A 26,673-nucleotide genomic window follows, 5' to 3' on the forward strand; every position below is an offset into this window, starting at 1 on the left:
GAATGGTAATTTTACTTGTTTGTTGGGATTTAATTTCGTGGATTGACTCTACCACAAATCCACGAAAATTAGTCCCCCACGAATATTAATGATTTCACAGTAAATGTGCCCACACTAGCGGATTTAAAAGGAACATGTTTACCCTGTGTGACGTCAATGCTGATGACATGTATTTAATTCAGGTCCAGTGCAATACACATTAATTTTGTTAGTTGAAATGCTTATAGGGGTTTTTGTGTTTTGAGTGCACTTAGGCTTAGCACTGGGAGCGTGATTAATTTTTTGCTGAGCCAATTTAAGAGTATTCAATAAACATTCTTGAAATTGTATTCATGATTAAAGGGTTTTTGGTTTGGGCAATGATTAGGAAAGACTGAAAAAATACTTTGAATTACAGTTTCATCATATTAGAATCACAAGTATAAGAAATTAGATTCACAAGGATAAGAAATCAGATTCACTTATATTTTCAGTGGATCTGTTATTTTCTTTAGAAGACATTAACAAAGACAAGAAATTATTTAAACATTTGTAAACTGTATATCTAGTTACTTTTTTTCGACTTGAATATCATGGCACTAAAATCGCTCCTGTTTCCCTAAAATCTCTTCACTTCTCGCTAAAACCTCTCCACTTCTCCCTAATCTTAGCTGAGGGAGAAGTGACTTCTTCTTAAAATCTAAGCCTAGCATAAGCCCTGGGCTTACATGTATTTAATTTGAAGATTGGGATGAAAGAACTGATAAGTGAATTAGCCTTATCATAACACAGCAACTTTTGTGCACATGTTAATCATAATCATTTTGCCTTTGAATTTTAAAGTGTTTGATATTGCTTTTGGTGAGGTAATTCAGAATATACTTTGATGAAATTTTGAAATATTGTGTTGCAGACAGTATTTGCCTGGCTGGACGAGTATACAGGAAATTCCACTTATCCTATCCTGAGTGCAATGGCCGAGTGGAATTTTATTCCCCTGCCATGCAGTGTGAAAAACATTTTGTCAAAAATAAAACATAAAGCATATTTCTTGACACATCTTTTTTCAAGATCAATCTCAAAGTGTTTTTATTATGACTTTGATGGTGCAAACTTTCACTGAACATGTTGAATGAAATTAAACTCGTAAGGAGTCGTTATTTTCAAACTCAGTTAAGATTAATACAAACTATTAATAAAAAGACTGCTTGCAAAATACAGCTAATTCATATATTTCAGGGTCACTTGCTCAGTTTTAACTTTAGTGGTTTTCTTGATCCAGGGGTGAAGAGGCATGGGCATGTTTCTTTTTTTGTGGGGTTATAGGGAGGGCTCTGACTTGGTATTTGGGCAAATGGGTAATAAAATTGTATAAAAACTGAGATGTTTAGTCAAGTTTTGCATGAGTTTAAAGAAGTTTCCTAAGGGAAGAGGCTTATTATAGACAGCCCCTACTCTAGAAGAAAAAAGGCAATGCCATAGCATGCTCAAGTTTCAATATAGATTTTCTTGACAGCGGATATCCAGCATATCCTGTATCTGGCTACTGTAAAATCATGTAACTGATACCCTCTTTGTGTTTAACACAGCAGACTGTGGACTTCAATTCTGATGAAGCTTATTTTCACATTCTGTTACACAGGCAAATGAGGTTCCAGTACAGAATGGCATTGACGGAACAGTCACAACAATCACACAGGGTGTTGGGGAGCTACAGTTTGAGGAAGAAGAGGAGGAGGAACAATTTTATATGAAAGATCTACCCAAACATGCCTGCGCGTTAGTATTTTCATATCACCTTTACTAAAAGGTGCTTTGTAATGAATCTGTTTTAATGAGCATTTTTATTCAAAACCTGTGAACAACCCGAGGGTTATCTCCTCGTAGTTGCAAAAGTAAAGTAGGAAGTTTGTCTCATGTCAACTCCATAATTTCAAATGTGTAAAAGTACTGCGAAATTTTTTTTTTTAGACACAAACGATTTTCTTCTTGCATTTTGTTTACAAGCACATGAGCTGGTGATCGGGTTCGCAGAGTTTTCAGCCTTGTCTGACCTTTATGTATTGCCGGAGCTTATGGCCTTTACAAACATGATCCAAAGATTTCCTGGTCTAGACTTTTAAAAATTGCTCACAAACTCTGGTAGACTGAGCTTTTTAGTTTATTTTTAGTCTGTCTGTAGTATTTTTATCTATCAGCTAAATATAAAAACAACTTGCATTTTTGAACCACAATCATATAATTCATGTGGTTTACGGGAACCCATAATCCATGTGGACTTTTAATTGCATTTATATATATCATGAATAGTTCGTAATACCAAAAAACAAATACATGGTAAGCATTGTTGTTGACTGTTGAATGGACGTGTGTATAACGCAGGTGTGGTTGGTGACACCTAGCAGTCTGGAAAAGTCCAAATACACTGAAATGACCATGCATGATTTGTCACACAAAAAAAATTTCATCTGCAGTTTGTGAGTTTTCAGGCTCAGAAATATTCTTTCTTGGGAAAAGACATTTAAATAATTTGATATAATAATGTAATATTAAGAGATGATGGTTCTAGGTTGAATTCATGCAAAAATACTATGAGTCAAATTGTGACTGTCATCCTTTAATGCTGTATGAATGTATTGATAATATTCTATAATGATGCAACCTTAGTGGCCCAGCAGTTAAGGTTGCTGACTTTGAAAATCACTTGCTCATCATCTATGTGTGAAAAAATTGTAGTTGCATTTCATTGGCATTATGTAACGCTGTTAAACACGTGACTTTGATTGTATTATTACACATGGAAGTAATTTAGGGTTGTGTACATTTCAGATATTGTGGTATACATGATCCAGCATGTGTTGTACACTGCAATACAACCAAGAAGTGGTTCTGTAATGGTAGAGGTAATACTTCAGGCAGGTAGGTTTAAGTGCTGTGTGGGTGTTTGTTTTCTTTGAATGAGTCTTTTCCTGTTAGACTTTTGTTCAGCAGTAACCTGTTGTGTTTTCATCATAGAAGAAGGTTGCATTTGATTCACAATTTTATTGCAAGACATTGGGAAATACAGAATTGACAAAGTTTGGTTCTCTTTATATTACTGACGGAGATAATTTACTTTGCATGAGCAGTGAATGTCAGTTGCTGAATTTCACGCACTTGCATCAGCCTGTCAGCCATGCCGTTTGTTCAAAGTCTGAAAGAGATCACTGTCAATTCTGCCATTAAAGTAAACTTATCTAGCTGTCTTTCAGACATAAATGGTTTTACACTAGTGCCTACCTGTGTAAGAAATACGAGAAGCACATTTGCTCTTCCTCTATCGTTTTATCTTGTAAGTCAGCTATTAGTGGAACTGGAGAAAAAACAAGTAAAATTTGTTACAGTCAAACTTCGCTCTTTCGAATTTGATGGGACCGGCAAGATTTGAGTTATCAGTAGTTCGAATCATCAAAGATTATACGTTATATAGGGATTTTGCCGGGACCTGGTGATGAGTTTGGGCGAAGGGTGTTGCTCGAATTATCCGTGTTCGAGTGAACAAAGTTCTACTGTACTTAGGCTTCTAGTTATTTGGCACTTTCATGGAGGGATGTATTTCATTAAATTAAGATATAATTTGAATTAATTCTGAGTAATGATGTTTATATTTTTGCAGTCACATCATTAATCATCTTGTGAGAGCTAAAGCCAAGGAAGTTACATTACACAAGGATGGTCCTCTTGGAGAAACAGTGCTTGAATGTTACAACTGTGCATGCCGTAATGTGTTCCTGTTGGGATTTATACCTGCCAAAGCAGACTCTGTTGTGGTGCTTTTGTGTAGACAACCTTGTGCCACTCTGAGTAACCTAAAGGACATGAACTGGTGGGACTTTATCTTTTTTCTTTTGATTAAGTCTAGCAATTATGTGATAGCCTTTCATCTGTCCATTGTCCGTCAGCTTTAGTGTTAACACATTTTAGATCTCTTTCAATAGCAATTTTCATGAAAGTTACTCTGAATGTTTAACTTTAAGGTCCCAGGATTAAGTCTTGCTCAAGTTTGATAATTAACAGTCTTGCTCTATTAACATCAGAGCTATGACCCTTGGATGAGTTTAAAACTCATTTTTAGCATGATAGTTTGGAGAACAGAACTATTCTTCTCACCTAAGTGGGTGTTGGTGTCACACCTTGGTTAAAGTTTTGCGTGCAAGTTTGTATCACAATAACCATGGTATGAATTGGATAGAAACTTCACACTAGGCTTCCCAGTCATCAAACCTGTCATATTTGGTATTGTTAAACTGCCTTGAATGGGTGCATTTAGTTTTAAAGATAACACATAATACATTTGGTCATTGCTGTTTTATGGACTGGGCAGCCAGTTGAAAACATGGATCAGTTTTGGTCTATGCAACATTTGTAATTGAAGGCCCAGTTTTGTAAACTTACATATATATAGACTGAAGTACTTTTGATTATTTGTTAGATATCCTTTAATTGACTGACAGCTGTGTTGACTACAGTTATGTTGATATTCAACAGGGACCCATCCCAGTGGCAGCCATTGATCCAGGATAGACAGTTCCTGCCTTGGTTGGTGAAGGTACCATCAGATCAAGATCAGATGCGAGCCCGCCAGATCTCTGCCCAGCAGATCAACAAGCTAGAAGAGCTATGGAAAGATAATCCAGAGGCCAACCTCGAGGATCTGGAGAAACCTGGAGTAGACGAGGAACCTCAGCAGGTCCTTTTAAGGTATGTCTGTATAAACTCTAGTTTAGCTCAGTGGTTGCCTGTTAGTATTGAATTGATGGAAACTCTCTATACTTTTGTATCTGAAACATCATCATCTTAGAATGACTTTTATATATACCTGCCAGAGTTTCATTTTCTTAGAATGAATTTGTCAGAACTTCATTGTATGATTCTGTTTGTCACATTAAGTTTTCAACCCACCCCATCTCATGCTTGTGCATTAAATGATTTTCAGGGTTGAAAAATTAATAATGAACCTTTGCACATAAATTTTACAAAATTTTGTCTACCTTTAAGCCTAGGTTACATACCAAGTTTTGTTCGGATCTGTGGAGCAGGCCTCCCTGTGTAAAAGGTTTCATAAAAAAGTCATTTGCCTTAAAACTTTATTTTGATTTTTTTTTCAATTTGAGATGTTCTGTAAAAGATAGATTGTTTAGTTGAGAGAATGTGATTTTCAGATATGATGATGCCTACCAATACCAGAGTATATTTGGTCCACTGGTGAAGTTAGAGGCAGATTATGACAAGAAGTTGAAGGAGTCACAAACCCAGGACAATATTGTAACAAGATGGGATGTTGGACTTAACAAGAAGAGAATTGCTTACTTCAATCTACCTAAAGCAAATGATGGTATGTAATATATGTGTACTCCTTTATGACTTTCTTGTTACAGTGAAACACTGATTGCTGATGTCATTAGGGGGTGAGGAAAATGCTCATGTTACCCAGGGTTATGAGCTACAATCCAAATATAGAAAATGTTTGGAAAACAGCTGCAGGTCACATAAATTGCTCAAGTGAAATTGAAATCTTGAGCATTTGATGTTGGAGTGAATGATGTTCCACAGCAGTTCAGTAGTTAGAATACAAGACCAAGACAGATGCTTATGTTGACAAGTTTACAAAGGATTAACATATAGTTGTATATTCTCTACCACTGGTTAATGTTTGGAAGTTAACAGTTTCTTGTGGAGAACAGTTCAGTTCTGGTTCACAAACCACCATTTCATGACATGATTACTGTTAAGAGACAACATTTACTGTTACTATCGAAAACAACATACAGATTAAAAGAACTAACAGATTTAACACAAATTCCTCTCTTTCTATGATTTGCTTGTTTAAGGAAAGCCCTGTTGACATCTTTTGATATGTTTAAACAAGTAATGAAATATTTACAGAAATCTCATTTCACGTAATTGATTTAAATTGGTGTTTACTTTGTCTTGTCTGTTCTTTAGTGATAATTTAAAACAAGATTTACATGCATCTTATGAGAAAGGATATTAGGATAATGATTGTGTTTCTTTTTTAGCTCATCTGATTTTTTGAAAAAAAATGATGAGTTATTGTCATCACTTGAGCGGTTGTCGGCGTCGGCGTCTGCGTCTGCGTCGGCGTTGCCTGGTTAAGTTTTATGTTTAGGTCAGCTTTTCTCCTAAACTATCAAAGCTATTGCTTTGAAACTTGGAATACTTGTTCACCATCATAAGCTGACCCTGTGTAGCAAGAAACATAACTCCATCTTGCTTTTTGCAAGATTTATGGCCCCTTTTGTACTTAGAAAATATCAGATTTCTTGGTTAAGTTTTATGTTTAGGTCAACTTTTCTCCTAAACTATCAAAGCTATTGCTTGAAACTTGGAATACTTGTTCACCATCATAAGCTGACCCCTGTGTAGCAAAAAACATAATCCATCTTGTTTTTTGCAAGATTTATGGCCCTTTTGGACATAGAAAATATCAGATTTCTTGGTTAAGTTTTATGTTTAGGTCAACTTTTTCTCTTAAACTATCAAAGCTATTGCTTTAAAACTTGCAACACTTGTTCACCATCATAAGCTGACCCTGTACAGCAAGCAACATAACTCCATCCTACTTTTTGCAATAATTATTGCCCCTTTTGGACTTAGAAAAATCATTTTCTTGGTTGAATATTATGTTTAAGTCAGCTTTTCTCATAAACTATCAAAGCTATTGCTTTTAAACTTGCAACAGTTTTTCACCATCATAAGTGGACACTGTACATCAAGAAACATAACTCTATCCTGCTTTTTGCAAGAGTGATGGCCCTTTTTAGACTTAGAAAATCATGGGTAGAACAATATTTCTATTATACAAAAAAAATCAGATGAGTGCAGCACCCGCAAGGCGGTGCTCTTGTTTCTTTTTATATAATCATGTACAAATTGATTATTTGACATGAAGAAAAAGATTAAAGAAGGTTATATTTCATAGTTATGAGAACAAAACTGCCCTGTCTAGGCCCTTGAGTAAGAAAGTTTAGCTTGGAAGCTGGAGACCAACTTTGACGTCTGTGTCTATGCACAAACTGAAAATTGATCAGCGACATGGTTGCATTCTCCTTAAGATGGACTGATACGTTTGTAACCAGATGTTATTATATAGCTATTGTGATTATGTTACAGAGATGAAGTTAATGCACGGAGATGAGCTGAGGTTACGCTACATGGGAGAGTTGCATAAACACTGGTCTGGAGTGGGCCATGTCATCAAAATTCCTGACAGTATCCTTTTACTAGATGCCATATTTGAACATTTCAGTAGAAAACTTGCTGGTTTGTTAGGTGCAGTTGTGTTATTGGCTTTTGTGTTCTGTTTACATTTAATCAATTACGGTTCACTGAAGTTACAGTTACTGTTGTACGAGAGAATGAATACTGTACATTGTCGCCAGACTGTCTTGATTCACTGTTTTATCCCTATAACTAGCTCTTGACAGTCTTGTTTTCTTAGTTTACCTGTAAACAGTTGTTTGTAAACTTGAAAACAAATTTGAATTATAGAAAAACTTTAAAGAAACAAAAAATAAAGAAGGCAGTTTGTGACTGCTATTTCAAGAATTGAGTTAAAATTGTGAGGAAGTTAAGATGCTTATAGAAGGTTGTTAGTTCTACTCTGGTGCCAGCCTGTACCTGAAATAATACCTGGAAGGGTACCTTTACGTCTTCTGCCACCATTGAGAATGGAAAAATGGCCATACGACTTCCATTATGTCAGCATGACTTTCAAACACAACAGCTAGAAATGTATTAGTCCCTAACTGATGCACTCAGACCATAGTGACGAGATTGCCATAGAGCTGAAAAGTAATGCTGGTGTTCCTACTGAATGTACACACAATTTTGTTGTTGATTTTGTCTGGAAATCTACTTCATTTGACAGGTAAAGTTATTAATGAGAGGTAAATTTCTATACCAGCGATCACAGGTAATGAGATTTAATCATATTTGAGCTGCACCATCAGAAAACCAACATAGTGCCTTTGCGACCAGCATGGATCCAGACCAGCCTGCGCATCCACGCAGTTTGGTCAGGATCCATGCTGTTCGCTAAGGGTTTCTCTAATTGCAATAGGCTTTGAAAGCAAACAGCATGGATCCTGACCAGACTGCGCGGTCGCAAACGCACTATGTTGGTTTTCTCATGGTGCGGCTCATTTGTAAACAGCTATTCAAAGAATTAATGAATAATAATCTGCATTGTTCCCTAAAACAAACATTCTGGTTTCATGAATTGTTAACACTGCAAAAAAGGCTGCTAACTATGAAATCTTTTGATAAGGCATTTCCAAAAATTACCCAGGCTGTTGTATTCAAAGTATGCACTGATGATTTGTTAAAGACAGTCGTGTAGATATCTTTAATTAATGTATTTTACAGATTTATTTGTGCACAGAATCCTTTGATGACATAGATATGACATAGAAGGTTCTGAATTCTAGAGTTTGCTTAGTTTCATATAGAAAATGTAGGAAGCCAGTGAATGAAAATTTACTAGTTGAATTTTATCAAAGATTTTATTTTGTATTTCTAGAATGCAGTCTGCCCTGAAGACGTTTGCAGTAGATGAGACTTCAGTATGGGGATATATCTACCACAAGTTACTTGGCCATGAAGTAGAGGATGTTGTTATCAAATGTCAGCTGCCTAAACGTTTTAGTGCCCCCAACCTCCCGGAACTCAATCACTCCCAAGTGTATGCTGTCAAAACCGTACTGCAGAGACCGTTAAGCTTGATTCAGGTAAAATTTTTGTCTTCTTAATTTTGGTGAGTAAGTGACTGATCGGTTCTTGGGGTTGTCAGCGCAGTGGAGGCTATCTTACATTTTCAGTGAGTAAGTGACCCCAAGTTGGTTCCTATTATAATATTCCATGTATACTTTGTATTGTAGTTCTCTTTACTTTTCTACCGTAACTGTACTTGGAGACATTACATGGAGATTTCGTCATGAGGAAAGAAGGAAAGCTATTTAAGATTAAGTAAACATTTAATATCATTTACTGCATTGAGTAACTTCAGTTGACTTAATTTTCTGGTGTAGATTTGTAAAACATGATAACAAAACATTTTCAAATATAAATGAAATGTCATTTTGTTCTGGATATACAGGGTCCCCCAGGAACTGGAAAGACTGTGACCTCGGCAACAGTTGTATACCATCTAGCCAAGCAAAGTAATGGTCAAGTGTTAGTGTGTGCACCATCTAATATAGCAGTGGATCAACTTACAGAGAAAATACACAAAACTGGACTGAAGGTTCACTTGATACTTCTTTGACATCTGTTTTCAGATTCTGTAACATTTCAAGTCTGAAATGTATGTGTAAAATCAAATTTCTAAAGATATAAGTTGCTATAATTGATAATTGACTGGCTTTAAACTTTACTTTCAGTGAATATGCTTTTCTGAAAGTAGTGGATGAAATGAGATTGGATTTTGACTATTTTGTTGTAGGCTACCAACAGCAGATAGTTAAATGATTAAAATTGTAAGCAATCAAGAGAACTTGTATGCATTGTCAAGGTATATTGTACATGAATGATTCTAGAATAAAAAATGCTTATTTACAGGTGGTGAGACTGTGTGCCAAGAGTAGGGAAGCTATAGAATCACCAGTGGCATTCCTTGCACTGCATAATCAGATCAGAAATATGGACAGGTAAATATTTTACTATTTCTGATTTCACATAGCATGGTTATCTTCATATACTCTAAATTATTAATGCAGAAAACAAGTCTGTAGGTAAATTATTAAAGCAGAAAACAAGTCTGTAGGTAAACTATTGAAGCAGAAAACAAGTCTGTAGGTAAACTATTGAAGCAGAAAACAAGTCTGTAGGTAAACTATTGAAGCAGAAAACAAGTCTGTAGGTAAACTATTGAAGCAGAAAAGTCTGTAGGTAAATTATTGAAGCAGAAAACAAGTCTGTAGGAAATAACTGAAGTGTGAACAGCTTTAGATACCCATTTTGATTTAATGATAAATGTTTCTGACTGAGGGATGTGTTGTTTAGAAGTTGGGGGCCCTTGCCACTTTAGTATAGTAACTTGTAACTTTAGTTACTTAAAAAAAGTTGCCGAATTATCACTTACATCATGAAAGTTAAAAAGAATTTTTTTTTTTTTTTTTCTTCAGTACATTCTTACATGTATTGTAATCACAGTGTATGTAAAAGTGTTGATCCGACCAGTTACCATAGATGTGTGGGTAACAGGGTCTAAAGTTCACTATTCTAACTACAACAACAACAACTCTGTTCTGTATGATAACTACTATTTAATATTGTACTAAGTTCTAAGATAATATATACATCAATGTCTTTCTTCACAATTCCCTAACATAATCTCTATGATTTCATTTATGTCTAACTCTAACAATAATAATTCATTTGTTAATTGCCCCGGCTCTAAACTATCTTAAATCGTATGGAGTATCGGCATACGTTACTAACATTAGCACGGGCAAATTGATACTGAAAATCTATCTAGATTTTAGCGGTATTTAAGGAAAACTTCGTAGGGATGACTAAATTGTTTTTCTCCAAAAGGGCACGCATTTTGACAATAATAAAAACATGTCATTATTTCATTTAGTCATCTGTCATAACAATTAGTTAGAAACAAAACAACAATCATGACGCAGCCAATAACGTGGCCGGAGGGTAATTAACCTGGATGAGATATCTTAACCTGTCATTTTCCAGATGTAAACAACGCTGAAGTTATTTAAAGTAGCATTCCGAAATTCTTTGTGTATGACTATTTACTGACCAATGACTTATAGCTGAACGAAAAACAAGATGATAAAATATGCTTATCTAAATAGGTATAATGAATTCATAAAGTCATTATACGACAAATGTTCACTATATAGGATAATGATCATTGTTTAAAGTTGCCTGAAAAGTAGTCAGTTTATATATCAAGCAATTTAAGAACAATACTAGCCATGCCCAGGACCAGTAAAATTATCTAATTAAATGTCGCACAGATGCTTGCTTCCCCAAACCTCCTAAGGTATCTTGTCAGTGATGTATAAAATGAAGGACAGTTAATTTGAAGAATAGTAGATGTAACTTGTTGTTTGGGTTATTAGATGTAAGGAAAATTGTTGATTACAGCTTGCCTGAGTTGCAGAAGTTACAACAGTTAAAGGACGAGACTGGAGAATTGTCATCAACAGACGAGAAACGCTACAGATCTCTCAAGAAACAGTGTGAGAGAGAACTACTTCAGGTTAGCTACACAAGTATATTTGCATCAAAAATGTGGGCCTTGTCTGATAACTCGTATACCTTAAAAAAAAGTGGTTTGTATGGTCGCTTGTACACTAGAAATGGTCTGTGGTCCTGTGTACCTTAAAAACGTGGGCTATGGCTGATAACTCGTTACTTTAAAAAAGTGGTCTATGTGGGATAACTTCTACACTTTAAAAAATGTATACTGTGTTGGATAACTTGTACACTTTTAAGATGATAATCAAATTTTGGTCTAGAAACAGATTTGCATCTCATCATTTTCATCTATACATGTTCACTTGGCCATTCATACAGAGATATTGTTAAAACTATCTTGGCAAGTATAAAATTGATAAACTTACTTTGCCTAAGGAATATGATAAGTTTAAGATGTATTGTATTACATTTGTTAAACATCTGCATTAATAGTTACATGTTTTAATAGCTGAAATTCATTACAAGTGCAATTTTGAAAAATTATTATTGACTCCTTTTGCCTATCTTGGTTTGAGCAACCAAGATAGATTGGAAATCCATTAATCCAGAAGCAATAATTATGCGCTTTTAAAACTTGCTTTTTTAGAGAGAAATTTCACTGATTCCACTGTCCAAATCGTTTGCAGAGAATTCATTATTTCATTAATTTTGATAAAAGAAACGTAAAACTATTGGTAATTACAAAACACAAAATAAAAACTGAATATCATTTTTTTCTATCGTGCCTCAAGTAAAAGGATTTAATGAGGCAGATTTCTAACTCCCAACATTGAAAAATTAACGTCGAGTCCTGTGGGACTGTTTTAAGTTTTGCTCACTTCATTCAAAAATAAGCTTGGGGCAGAAGTAAAACCTGCCTACATTTCTTCCACAATATGTAATCTAAAGAGTAAAGGCAAAATAGAGACTTTTTACTGCATGTAACTCAGTATTTTTAAAGATGTCAAACTCTGCCCCTTTCTATTTCAGAGGTAAATTCACTTTGAACAGCAAGAAATCACTTATCAAATGAAAATATTTCACTTTTGTACAATTAATCAATAATAAGTCTTGAAAAAAGTAAAAACTTACTAGAAAAAAAGGAATATATGGAGAAAAAAATTTGGTCCTAGTGGGGCTTGAACCTATGTCCCACTGAAAAATTTAAGTCAAAGTAAGTTTATTGTAGGAATTGAATACTCTTCAAAAAGGAGGTACACTATAACATGGGTCATACCTTAATAAATCAAATCTGCAAAGTGAAAAATTTCGTAAAATTTTGCTTGTAACCCAGGTAAATGTGATTGGTCTTTCTATGTTTAAAAACTTGTACACTTCAGTTGTGAGAAAGTGAGCTGTGAAAAAAGTGGTGTATGTCTCATACAGATGTACACTTTAAATCTGATGACTTGTACTCTTTGAGGAATTGGTCTATATTTGATAAATCATACACTTTGAAAAAGTTGTCTTTGTCTGATAACTTTAACTTTGAAAAATATGGCTTATACTAAGTTGCAATCCTTTTTAGTTTGACTTTTCGAAGAAAATGTAGAGCTATTGCATTTGCCCCAGCGTCGGCGTTGCCGTTGGTTAAAGTTTTTGATAAAGTCAAATATCTGTTACTATCACAGCTATTGACTTGAAACTTAAAATAGTTATTTACTATCACAGTCTACACCAGGAGAAACAATCCCCATAACTCTGATTTGAATTTTGACAGATTTATTACCCTTTTTAACTTAGAATTTTTTTGTTAAAGTTTTTGATAAAGTCAAATATCTCTGTTACTATCAAAGCTTTTGACTTGAAACTTGAAAGAGTTATTTACTACCACAGTCTGCACCAGGAGAAGCAATCCTCATAACTCTGGTTTGAATTTTGACAGATTTATGCACCTTTTTAACTTAGAATTATTCGGTTAAAGTTTTATATAATGTCCAATATCTCTGTTACTATCAAAGCTATTGACTTGAAACTTAAAATAGTTATTTACTATCAAAGGCTACAATATAAGAAACAATCCCCATAACTCTGATTAGAATAGAATTTTGACAGATTTATGCCCCTTTTACTGGCAAAGCTCTAATTCAGAGTCAAGCACTGAGAAAAGCTCTTGTTTCAATAACAATTGACTCGGCTTACATTTTCAAAAACTCAGTTTTAGAAGTTTTGAAGCAGTATCGTTGATTGTCTTGTACATTACAGAATGCAGATGTAATTTGCTGTACGTGTGTTGGAGCAGGCGACCCTCGTCTTGCCAAGATGCAATTCCGCTCAGTGTTGATTGATGAAAGTACCCAGGCCACAGAACCAGAGTGTATGATTCCAGTAGTGCTTGGATGTAGACAGGTTTGTTTGATCAATCAATAATTAGAAAAAATCAATACTAGAAATAAAAATTTTGTTCAACACATATTATCACAAGTCACTTGTCCCACCACCACCAGCTTCTGTTTCGTGATCATGGTGATGGGAAGTCTTTCAGTTACTTATGAAGGACAGTTTAGGAGCACTGGTTGTCTGTCTTTGCAAACAAAAAAGGGAAGAGTCATGAAATAGTTATGACTATGAATAAACCATCAGTTTGTAATGGTTTGATATTTTATTTTATTAGCTCACCTGTCAAAAAGTGACAAGGTGAGCTTTTGTGATCGCGCGGTGTCCGTCGTCCGTCCGTCCGTCAATGCGTGCGTCCGTAAACTTTTGCTTGTGACCACTCTAGAGGTCACATTTTTCATGGGATCTTTATGAAAGTTGGTCAGAATTTTACCTTGATGATATCTAGGTCTCAAGTTCGAAATGGGTCACGTGCCATCAAAAACTAGGTCAGTAGGGTCTAAAAATAGAAAAACCCTTTTGACCCCTCTAGAGGCCCTAATTTTCAATGGATCTTCATGAAAATTGGTCAGAATGTTCACCTTGATGATATCTAGGTCAAGTTTGAAACTGGGTCACGTGCCGTCAAAAACAGGTCAGTAGGTCAATAATAGAAAAACTTGTGACCTCTTAAAGGCCATATTTTTCATGGGTTTTGTATGAAAGTTGGTCTGAATGTTCATCTTGATGATATCTAGGTCAAGTTCGAAACTGGGTCACGTGCCTTCAAAAACTAGGTCAGTAGGTCTAAAAATAAGAAAAAATTTTGAAACCCTTTTTAGAGGCCATATATTTCACAAGATCTTCATGAAAATTTGTCAAACGTTCACCTTGATGATATCTAGGTCAGTTCGAAACTGGGTCACGTGCCTTCAAAAAAGGTCGTAGGTCAAATAATAAAAATCTTGTGACCCTCTCTAAAGGCCATATTTTTCATGGGATCTGTTTGAAAGTTGGTCTGAGTGTTCACCTTGATGATATCTAGATCAAGTTTGAAACTGGGTCACGTGCGGTCAAAAACTAGGTCAGTAGGTCTAAAAATAGAAAAACCTTGTGACCTCTCTAGAGGCCATATTTCTCAATGGATCTTCATGAAAATTTGTCAGAATGTTCACCTTGATGATATCTAAGTCAAGTTTGAAAGTGGGTCAAGTGCCATCAAAAACTAGGTCAGTAGGTCAAATAATAGAAAAACCTTGTGGACATAACTAGAGGCCATATTTTCCATGGGGTCTGTATGAAAGTTGGTCTAATGTTCATCTTGATGATTCTAGTCAAGTTTGAAAGTGGGTCACGTGCCGTCCAAAATTTAGGGGCAGTAGGTCAAATAAAAGAAAAACCTTGTGACCTCTCTAAAGGCCATATTTTTCAATGGATCTTCATGAAAATTGGGCTGAATGTTCATCTTGATGATATTAGGGCAGATTCGAACAGGGTCATGTGCGGTCAAAAAACTAGGTCAGTAGGTCTAAAAATAGAAAACCTTGTGACCTCTCTAGAGGCCTACTTGTGAATGGATCTCCTAAAAATTGGTCAGAATGTTCACCTTGATGATATCTAAGTCAAGTTCGAAAGTGAATCACATGCCTTCAAAAAGTAGGTCAGTAGGTCAAATAATGAAAAAACGTTGTGACCTCTCTAGAGGCCATATTTTTCATGGGATCTGTATGAAAGTTGGTCTGAATGTTTTCTTGATGATATTTTAGGTCAGGTTTGAAAATGGGGCAACTGCAATCAAAACTAGGTCGTAGTCTTGAAAAAAGAAAAACCTTGTGACTCTCTAGAGGCCATACCCTTGAATGGATCTTCATGAAAATTGGGCAGAATGTTCACCTTGATGATATCTTAGGTCAATTTGAAACTGGTCACGTGGCCCTTAAAAACTAGTTCAATAGGTCAAATAATAGAAAAACCTTTGACCTCTCTAGAGACCATATTTTTTTAATGGATCTTGATGAAATTGGTCAGAATTTTTATCTTTATAATTCTAGGTCAAGTTTTAAAATGGGTCACATGAGCTCAAAAACTAGGCCACTATGTCAAATAATAGAAAAAACGACATCATACTCAAAACTGGATCATGTGGGAAGAGGTGAGCGATTCAGGACCATCATGGTCCTCTTGTTTTTAATTGATCTTGGTTTCAATTTTCGTCATGGACATTTTAACCATTTAGAATAGAATATTTCTTTATCTATTTGTTCCTTAAATTGTTAATCTTTTGCTATATGTGGTACTTTAATCTTACACATTTTATAAACAAGGATATTTTGATCAAAAGAATTATCTTTAAGGCTATTACATGTTACAGTTGATCCTGGTTGGAGACCACTGCCAGCTTGGACCTGTTGTGATGTGTAAGAAGGCAGCCAGAGCTGGTCTATCCCAGTCCCTGTTTGAGAGACTTGTTGTGTTGGGGATCAGACCTATACGTCTACAGGTGCAGTACCGTATGCACCCTGCTCTCAGTGCTTTCCCATCTAACATCTTCTATGAAGGGTCCCTGCAGAATGGGGTCACTCCAGGTATGAAGCAAATTAATCGATTTTCTAATTCTATTTTCTGTAAGCACAGCTTTAATGATGGTAGAACAATGTTACTTAGGTATGATGTTGGACCTGCATGTTAAGTGATAATTTTTCCTAAAAATCTTAGTTCTGAAATTTTCCTGGTGTTTAAATTGATGCATTTGCTCTTACTATCTTTGCTTGATATTTAAAGTGTTCTACTTGCTTTAAAAAACTTACGTATTCATTTAAGGACCCATCTTAGTTAAAAGTTATTACTACACTGCAAATCTGTATGCTTCAAAAGGTCACGTGATATATTATTTGTCTCCCTTGCTTGTTTTCATATGTCTATGCAAGTCCAAACATCTAATGTTGCATTTGTAACAGTATTTAACTCAAATTTAAGCAGGCAAGGATGAAAGAATTTGATTGTTGAAAACATATTTGAAGATGTTTTAGAACATGTATTTTAAATTTGACAGCGGAAAGAATTCGTAGTAGTTTGGACATACCGTGGCCTCAGCCAGACAAGCCAATGTTCTTCTATACATCTTCTGGGCAGGAAGAGATCTCCAGCTCTGGAACTTCCTATCTCAACAGGTATCCTCATGTTTTTTCATACATAGAAGTTACAGACAGCCTTTTTGACTTGAACTTGAAATGGTTAATGAAGTAATTTTATTTGTTTGTTACCTTTAAAAATTCTGATATATTTTTTATTGCCTGTGCATCTGTAAAACTCAAACAGACTTGCTAAATGATATTTATATTGTGTGTTTGTGTCTGCAGCATGTAAGGCTGTGGAAATGTTAAATATGTATATCAGAGAAATAAGAATATAGAAAGAATTGACAACTTTTCTTTCAGTCTCTCTTTTTCCAGTCACAGTCAAAATCATGTTTTTAGTCTTGTACTCTAGATGCATTACAGTGTAAAAAAAACAACAGAAGTCTTTTTGCATAGGTATTTGACAGTCTGTTTGTATTTTATCTAAACTTCTAGAAAACCTATTTGAATGTCTATTTTTAGAACTGAGACTGCCTCGGTAGAGAAAATAGCAACACGTTTCCTGCGTTCCGGGGTGAAGCCAGAGCAGATTGGTATTATCACACCATACGAGGGACAGAGGGCCTACATTGTACAGTACATGCAATACAGTGGCTCACTGAACAAGAAACTCTACATTGTATGTCTGATTCCTTCTACTTGTCTATTCTTTAATGAAGTAATAATGAAATATTACAAAAGAAATGGAAGATTGAAGTAATTGATTTCTAATATAGAATATGTCTGCTATAAAATATGTTACTTTTGCCTTGCCTGAAATGTAAGATGATTCATGACGTACATTTCTATTATTAGTTTCCTACAAGGTGAAATATAAGCAAGAAAAAAAGAAAATCAAATGATTTTGAACATCTCAAATTAAAGGACATTAATATACAGGTTTGATAAAATTTAGTAGTATTTTTGTTAATTTTTGTCTGCCTAGCTTCCAGTTGTATATAAATAGGAAGATTTTGATATTATAACCATTTGTATTATTAAGTTTCCAATTTGTAGACTTTTAAGGCTAGAAAGGATTATCATAATGTATTTTAATATTGCAGGAAATAGAAGTTGCCAGTGTTGATGCTTTCCAAGGACGAGAGAAAGATTTCATTATCTTATCTTGTGTCAGGTCTAATGAACATCAGGGCATTGGTTTCCTCAATGATCCAAGACGTCTCAATGTGGCACTTACCAGAGCTAAGTATGAACATAATCTTATTTTCATAAATAAAGTTGATAAATTTCAACACAGTCTCAAAGATGGATACAAATGTCGGTTAAATCTGCTAAAATGTGTGATTATTTAATAATTGGCTTCCTACAGGTAGATATATTTATATTAAACTGTAGACTCCGGTTTTATAAATATGTGTGAATGTAAGTTTGGTTAATGTTTCAATGAACTGAATTTTGACCCCACCAGCAAGTAATGAAACAAAATTGGAATCATGCATGTATGTATACCAATACAAGTGTGAAGTTCAGATGTCAAATATCTGGTATTCAGAAAAAATGTTTCTAGGTATTCTAAATTACTTTCGTCATTAAAGCAGATCTCTGCACTGATGACTCGTCAGTTATCTTTCTTCAGAAGAGATCACTTATAAATATTTCTATGTGTTACAGATATGGTATTATAATTGTGGGCAACCCTAAGGTGTTATCCAAGGTAAGCTGATTGTCACATTGTCAGAATGTTTACAGCATTAGATTTTTGTCAATTAATTGTGGTATGATTTACTGTAAATCACAAGTCTAGAATTGTTAGTGACATACTGTTGAAACATTTTTTTGTGATCGTAAAATATTGTAGTTACGTCCAAATGGTTATTTTATGGAGACATGAATTTGTGGCTGCAAATTTAAGAAATATGATTAAATGAAAATTGTCTCTGATTGTATTTCCGTTGGAACATAATTTAATGGGTAGACTTGGCAAAAATAGTAATTTCACAGTATACAAATTTGTGTGAAAAACGTAACAGCAGTTGCATTAATGTAAAACCTATGAAGCAGTTTTAGGACTTTTGAGGGGGACGCCATGGCTAAGTGGTTAAGGTTGCTGACTTCAAAACTTTTATCCACACACCTATGTTGGTTTGAAGCTCACTTTGGGCGTAGAATTCTTCATAGGAGGTAGCCATCAAGCAAACTTAATGAAGGTTTTGGTTCTACCCAAGGCCTGCCAATGCCTGAAATAGGAGGGGCATCTAGGGTCTCCCTCCCATCATTAAAAACTGGCAAAGTGGTCTTATAACCCAAACTGTTGGTGTTACTCAAAACCCAACAAAAACAAAAGATATAAAAGCTGTTAGGCCCCTTCACAGTTCTAAATTGCACTTTTTTTCTCAAAAGTGGCAGAAAAAAATTTGCAATTTCATGCAGGTTGTACAAATTAATTGGCTTTTAAATTCATTATGTTTTGATAAACTTGATTTCGAATAAATTTATTAAGTATTTTTAATTGTATTAAGGGATTTAGCATGGTGCCCCTAAATGTACCATTCGGAGACAGCATCATTTTTAGCTCGACTATTCAAAGAATAGTCTAGCTATTCTACTCACCCTGGCGTCGGCGTCGGCGTCACACCTTGGTTAAGTTTTTGCATGCAAGTACATACAGCCATCAATTAAAGGCATATAGCTTTGAAACTTATTTTTTCTTTTTCTAGGTCAATAACCAACCTCTCTGGGTCAAGTCCCATAACTCTGACATGTATTTTGAGCAAATTATGTCCCCTTTTGGACTTAGAAAATTTTGGTTAAAGTTTTACATGCAAGTTACTATCTCCAAAACTAATGCAGATATTGATTTGAAACTTCACATGTGTCTTCGGCGTTATAAAACTAGTTGATAGCAGCAAGTCCAATAACTCTGACTTTCATTTTGGCCAAATTATGCCCCCTTTTGGACTTAGAAAATTCTGGTTAAAGTTTTGCGTGCAAGTACATACAGCTATTTCTAAAAGGCATATAGATTTGAAACTTGTTTTTTCTTTTTCTACATCAATTACCAACCTCACTGGGTCAAGTCCCATAACTCTGGCATGTATTTTGGGCAAATTATGCCCCCTTTTGGACTTTGAAAATTCTGCTAAAAGTTTTACATGCAAGTTTCTATCTCCAAAACTAATGCAGATATTGAATTGAAACTTCACATGTGCCTTCGGGGTTATAAAACTAGTTGATAGCAGCAAGTCCCATAACTGGTATGCATTTTGGTCAAATTATTTCCCCTTTTGAACTTAAAACTCTTTTGATATTTAACCTTTTTGGGTAATATTTTCCTGCTTTTGGGACAATATTTCAAATAGTCGAGCTTGGCTGTCTTACGGACAGCTCTTGTTAAGGTAGTTCTAATAAATTCTTGTTTCTGGATTCAAATTGAAAAAGAGTTCAAGAAACAGAAAATTCTACACAAAAAGGCTATTGAAAGCAAAATAAGCAACAACAGAATTTATTTGATTTCTGTATAAAGAGGTAAATAGAAGTACTATCGGTTTTCCCCAAGTACCACACTGTTTTTCACAAAATAAAGGGCCCAGATCTCATCACAATTTTGGCAAAGAAGAGCCCAAGTTTGACCTTAGCTAATCTATTTGTGGCAGTTATCTCAAGTTAAAGATTTAAATCTTATTTGAGCCGCGCCGTGGGAAAACCAACATAGTGGCTTTGCGACCAGCATGGATCCAGACCAGCCTGCGCGTCCGCGCAGTCTGGTCAGGATCCATGCTGTTCGCTAACAGTTTCTCCAATTCCAATAGGCTTTGAAAGCAAACAGCATGGATCCTGACCAGACTGCGGGGATGCGTATGCTGGTCTGGATCCATGCTGGTTGCAAAGCCACTATGTTGGTTTTCTCATGGCACGGCTCATTTCATTAACTTAGAAAATACATCGATATTATGGTTCAGGCCTCCATAGTAAAAGACAAAAATACTTCTGGTTGCCATAAGAAAATAGTGCAGTTTCAGCATGCAAAAATGTTCTGACAAGTATGTTAGAATCTCAGTTCTATCTGATAGGAGTTTCTTAGTTTGCTTGTGTTACACCTGTATTGATTAAAATGATTTGTTGATTATTTTCAGCAACCACTGTGGAACCATTTGTTGACCTACTACAAAGAGCAGAGATGTCTGGTGGAGGGGCCTCTCAACAACATGAAGGAAAGTCTAATACAGTTCAGCAAGCCAAGGAAGCTTGTCAACTCTACAAATCCTGTAAGAACTTCACTTTTACCTTTCTTCTACGTACTCTTTTCATACAAGACAGGGTTGTTTTTTTTACCATGAGGGGAAGGGGCCCAGGCCTGTGATTTGGGGAAAAAATAGCTCAGTATTTGGGCAAAGGGGAATAAAAAAAACCTGATGTAAAGTCAATTTTAGGGGAAAACTGCATGATTTAAAAAAAAAATTTCTGAGGGGAAGGGGAAGGGGCCTATTAATGGCCCCTATTTCGAAGGAAAAAAAACCTTGCAAGAGACTTTATGATATAACAACGTCAGCAGATGGGTTAACAAAAACTTTTAAGAAGAATGTCATGGTCAGAATTTATTGTAACTGGTTGAGTTTTGTACTGATCTGACCAGATCATACCAGTAATTAACTCCATCTTGCTGTCTGTTCAGTGGTAGAATTGTTTTTTGATTCTGCTTTTACTGAATGAGTGGTATATAGTGATGGGCAAATCAGTTAGATTTGCCAACCGATTAATCGGCATAATCGGACAAGCCAACCGATTCGATTAATCTGATATAATCGGATAATCGGTTGCTCTACTTGCGTATCTATAAGTTCACCTCACAGTGCATGTGTTATGTCATTACTTAAAAAAATGAACCATACAGACATCAAATATCCGATTTCTTTTGTATCCCTTCATAAACACGAGTAAGTTAACAGCATAAAAGTAAAGTATTTGTGAAGATAGTGAACTTCAAATCAGGTACTCGTCTTAATTTCACAAGGGACTTTTCCAGTGATATTGTGTTATTGAATTAAACTTATTTATTAATCCTTAGTTAACGACTGGAATGATTTCAATCCCACAAATCCCACAAAAGGGAAAAATGAAAATTCCTTTGCTATTATGCTTGCGTAAGTCTTACGGCATGCAATGCATACTGCCATACTAATATCAAGAGTTTAGGTTGTTGGTTATCCCGACTTAATTTTGCAAATGCCATATATCTTTCAAAATCTGGGTGATCGAAGATGACTTCAGTTTTTTCGAGATTTTGGAGGAAGCCATTTTACGTAGAGTAGTTTCCCTTGGCCTAATTGCCCCAAAGAACCGTAAATACCAGAAAGAAAAAGGTCAGAAACAACTAAATTATCCGTTTAGGGTGCCAAGTAATTAATCGGTCAGGGAAAAAGTGAAGTCTGCGATCGTGCTCAAGAATACAACGCCGATGATTATTCGATTGTCGCCGATTGTCGGCCCATCACTAGTGGTATAGTAACAATAGCAACATTGATGGTAATGAAGCCAAAACTGTTTACCCACTTTTGATGTCCCTAGAACTCTATTGTCTATATTTCAGTGATTAGAATTAAAGGAAACTAGTACAGTTCTTTGCAAACAATGAAATTGTATGGTACATTGATTGACTTGAAAAGCTTTTGATGTCTGAAATATATTAAAATACATGTAGATATTATACTAGGTAAGCAGCATTTGTATGAGATTTTTTTTGTCTTGATTGATATACATGTATGCTACTGGTTTCAGGGTGGTCGCTTTATGAGTAACACAATGTTTGATGCCAGAGAGGTGCTTATACCCGGCAGTATCTATGACAGAAGTAAGTACAGTTGAGGTTTAGTTTTTAAATGCCTAAGCTTTCGGGTCACCTGAACATTTTTCTGGGTGTTAGTATAGGTGGATGGTCTGTTGTCTTGTCTCAACATTTTTATTTGAACATCACCTGTGAAATTATTTGTTAGAATAACACCAAACTTGATCTGTAGTATTCTGACATGGATCTCTCTGAAATTTGTTTATATGGTTTCACTTGGTCTATTAACCCTTACCCTACTAAATTTCTATAATGGACTGGTCCATCTTTCAATTTGGACAGTACCACTTATTATTCAAAGGGGTTTTCACTGAAAATTTACTGACTGAGTAGCGAACAGTGCAGACCATGATCAGACTGCACGGATGTGCAGGCTAATCTTGGTCTGCACTGGTCGCAAAGGCAGAATCATCTGCCGTCAGCATGCTAAGGGTTAAGGGCTGCAACAGCTAAAAATTGAAAAACCTTGAAGCAACTTCTTCTCATGAACCACTTTTAAGTAACTTAAACAAACTTGGTGTGTACTATCGTTGTATGGTCCTCTCTCATGCTTGTTCAGATGGTTCCGCCTTACTCCTTTTAGTGGCAGCAAGAGCTAAAAAACAAAGGAAAAAACACCTTAAACACCTTCTTTTCATGAACTGCCTGATTGCTCTTCATCAGAAATGACCTGTGGCATCATTGCACAGACCTCTTAAGCTTGTTCAAATGTTTTATGGGCCGTAAGAGCTAAAAGTAGAAAAAAGTGATGATACTGATATCCGCCAAACTTTCATAGCATGTTTGTTTGGTTCGGATGATTCAGTTTAAAAGGGGCAGCCAGAGTTAAAAGAAGAAAAACCTTTAAACAACTACTCTGAAATTCTTAAAAGCTATCTTCTACTAAACTTTATCTGTAATATGCATGGATGGACTTTCTGATCACTTGACTTGACTGACAGAGCTGAAACAGTATATATATTTAAACAGCTTCTTAATGGACCAAACTTGATCTGTAGCATCCTTGTTTGGATCTCTATCAAGTTTGCTGTTTCAACAGTGGTTACAAATTTTTGGGCTGTCAAAAGCAAGATACAAAAAACCCAAACTTTTAATTAACTGCTTTATGGTCAGAACCAATGTCATAAGTCAAATTCCTCAGTAGAGCTACTGCGGTCCATTTTGGCCTTTTGTTTCAATATCTTGTGATTATACTGACATATTTTCAGATATATTGCTTGATAAGAACTGTTAAAAGATGTATGTCTTGCTTGTTTGTTTAATAATGGTGCAGTTTGTAAAAAGGAAAAAACTGAGTTACATCTTTTTCTGCATACTTGTTGTAAGGAAGAGAATGTCTTTGAATAATAATTATGTCATTAATATGTAAACTGTTTAGGATATATTTCATTTTTCGTAGCTGTTAATTACTGTGAAATTAGTATTATTCATAGGACAAATTCTATTTCCTACTTTTTAAGGTGTAGGCTACAGGGAGCCAGTGGTACGTACCCATGACCAGCTTGGTTTTATTGGACCTGAGAGAGCATACACTGGACCAGGAATGAACATGCCGATCCCAGTGAACATGTTTATCAGCCCTATGCCACAGCCCTTCCATCCACCACAACAACCCATGCAGATACGTAAGTATCTTTATGACTGTATACTGTTATGGAACTGCCCTTTTCAGTGTTGGTATCCCATTTCCAAGAGAAAAGGGTTAAGGTTGCTGACATTGAATCATTTGCACCTGGCCCCTTTGGGTTCGAAACATTGCTTTTGGTTTAGAATTCATCAGGAAGCCATCCCTCTGACATACAGAAGGTCGGTGGTTCTACACAGGTGCCTGTCTGTGCTAGAAGTGATGTTTAAAGGGGTAGCTGGGGTCTTTCACCTTTGTAAAAAAATTTGAATGTCTTTTGAGACGTTTTACCCAATACAAACAAAAGATAAAAGTCATGAAAAACAGGAAAGGTAAAAAATTTAATATCAGGAAATGCCTGAATGTCCTGGTAAAAAGTAATGGTAAAATATCTTGTTTAGTGTGCATAGTCAACATAAGTCCCCTTCAGGATAGGAAGGAAGGACTTGTTCCCAGCATGCGTTTTTTACCTCCCCAGCATCCATTATTGGTCAATGCGGGAAACAGTATTAGTTTAACTAAACCACCAAGCACTGAACAGTAGGCGCGATATCAGCTGCAACCATGCATTGAACTGGGATTGCTGGGATTGTAGTTCAACCAGCTAACAACTGTGCCACTGACACCTTTGGTTGTAATTGGTGAACAATAGTTTTTCTGCGTATCAGAAGTATGCCTCCTTGACAATGAGTAGAAATCACACAGATATGAACTGATGTATGCACTTGCGCTTGGACTTTTCCTATTTTGCTGCAATTTTCCTGAAAATGTAGATTATGCACATTTTTAAAAATGTTAAGTAATGAACAAGAAAAGTACTTGTCAGTATTTTATAATCTTTAAATACAACATATATGTATAATAGTGTGAAATTCAGTTTAAAGAAAAGAAAGGAATCCAGAGAAAACAATGTTTTAGAAGAGTGAACCAGTTGTTACAGAAAATGTAGTGTCTTTGAAAACTGGTAGATGTTGAGTAACATTTTTGCCAAATTTAAGTTATTATTTATTGCTCTAATATGTTTCTGTTGATCATTATATAGCTGCAAATGCACGTGGACGTGGTGGTGGAGGACGTGGACGAGGCATGCGCACCAAACCACCACGGTATAGTCAGCACACACCGCAGAGTCAGACATCACAGCTGACCAACAGTCAGAGCCAGGCTAGTCAGGACATCTCACAGCCATTCTCCCAGGGACCGCTAACACAGGGTGGTCTCTCTATGAGCCAGCCGTTCCAGATGAGCCAGCCAGGCCTCTCTGGATTGTCTCAGCCAGAATTATCACAGGTAACACCAAGAGAAATCTCGGCATTAATTAAGTTGAAAGAATTGGTACTATGTGTGTTACAAAATTAATGTCTATATGTCTGTTTATATTGGACTTTGAAAGCAACATGTTTAGTATGAATTTATATGTGAAAAAGGAGACAATACTGAATGTTTGAACTGAACTAGAAAAAGATTTTAACATAACAGCATGCAGATTGCCTTGTTTATATAATACATGATTTCTCTCATTAATTTATGCCCAGATTCAAAGAAAAAAGAAGTATTAATTGAAGATTTGTGACTTCTGTTACTGGTAATAGAAATAAAGCATTTAGAGATTATTTTGCACTACTAATTTTGATCGCTTTATTATAATAGGACAGTTTCCTGGCGGATGACTTCAAGTCACAGGCTGACGGCATGTTGTCGCAGGACTCGACATACCAGGGCGACCGCATGTTCTATGCTTCACAGCTCTCACAAGGTCCTTTCAACTAAACAGGAGCTTCACGCCAACTAACAAGGTATATACAGTTGAAATTTGATATCTGGAACTCACTTATCTCAAAATTCTGGCTATCTCAAAGACATTTTAAAGTCCTGGCCCGAAAACGCACACAAAATATCATTTTAAATTGAATTTTGGTTATCTCAAAGATAAACGCTTGATCCCTTTGAATTCTAGATACCGAGTTTCAACTATACTTTGAAAATACAATGACAGGGGTATATACATCAATGCTATAGTGAGTGTAGAAAAAATGAAACCTTGTTAGGTGGATATATTAACCCTTAGCTTGCTGGCGGCAAGTGATTCTGCCTTTGCGACCAGTGCAGACCAAGATCAGCCTGCACATCCGTGCAGTCTGATCATGGTCTGCACTGTTCGCTATTCAGTCAGTACATTTTCAGTGAAAACCCCTTTGAATAATAAGTGGTACTGTCCAAATTGAAAGATGGACCAGTCCATTATAGAAATTTAGCAGGGTAAGGGTTAACCAAAAATATGGTTCTGCCAAGTTTTTAGACTTCAATACGGTTAACCACAGCTCAGCTGGCAGGGATGATTTATTTTCTCATTGTTCCTACCATTAGAAATACCAGTTGCTGTTACAGCACTATTATTGCAAGCATTTACAGGACCATAATGATGGCTTTGTACAACATTTTCATCATTTAACAATGACTGAATAAAGTGTGTAGATAAATGGTTCATTTTTAAAAAAACAATGGCTATTCGATATTGTTTATGATAGATCTAGTAAAAATTAGCATAAATAAGACATATGCAATGTGATCTT

General features: G+C 35.6%; 1 protein-coding gene across 1 annotated transcript in view; it reads left to right on the top strand.

Moving 5' to 3' along the window:
- Nucleotides 1-26,673, top strand: part of LOC123566306 (regulator of nonsense transcripts 1-like) — a 36,213-nt gene that overhangs the window by 5,050 nt on the left and 4,490 nt on the right. The window contains exons 2-23 of the mRNA XM_045360269.2: nt 1,622-1,758; nt 2,809-2,898; nt 3,635-3,844; nt 4,507-4,719; nt 5,181-5,353; nt 7,153-7,251; nt 7,801-7,909; nt 8,561-8,768; nt 9,137-9,283; nt 9,598-9,686; nt 11,149-11,263; nt 13,447-13,590; nt 15,929-16,142; nt 16,610-16,727; nt 17,157-17,313; nt 17,738-17,880; nt 18,306-18,348; nt 20,768-20,899; nt 22,410-22,482; nt 23,937-24,101; nt 25,143-25,390; nt 25,751-25,896. Coding sequence (XP_045216204.1) covers nt 1,622-1,758; nt 2,809-2,898; nt 3,635-3,844; nt 4,507-4,719; nt 5,181-5,353; nt 7,153-7,251; nt 7,801-7,909; nt 8,561-8,768; nt 9,137-9,283; nt 9,598-9,686; nt 11,149-11,263; nt 13,447-13,590; nt 15,929-16,142; nt 16,610-16,727; nt 17,157-17,313; nt 17,738-17,880; nt 18,306-18,348; nt 20,768-20,899; nt 22,410-22,482; nt 23,937-24,101; nt 25,143-25,390; nt 25,751-25,870 — 3,147 coding nt within the window. The 3' untranslated portion in view covers nt 25,871-25,896. The remainder of the gene's footprint in view (nt 1-1,621; nt 1,759-2,808; nt 2,899-3,634; nt 3,845-4,506; nt 4,720-5,180; nt 5,354-7,152; nt 7,252-7,800; nt 7,910-8,560; nt 8,769-9,136; nt 9,284-9,597; nt 9,687-11,148; nt 11,264-13,446; nt 13,591-15,928; nt 16,143-16,609; nt 16,728-17,156; nt 17,314-17,737; nt 17,881-18,305; nt 18,349-20,767; nt 20,900-22,409; nt 22,483-23,936; nt 24,102-25,142; nt 25,391-25,750; nt 25,897-26,673) is intronic.

Source organism: Mercenaria mercenaria, chromosome 8 (genome assembly GCF_021730395.1).
Source record: "Mercenaria mercenaria strain notata chromosome 8, MADL_Memer_1, whole genome shotgun sequence".
NCBI classification, from domain to species: domain Eukaryota; kingdom Metazoa; phylum Mollusca; class Bivalvia; order Venerida; family Veneridae; genus Mercenaria; species Mercenaria mercenaria.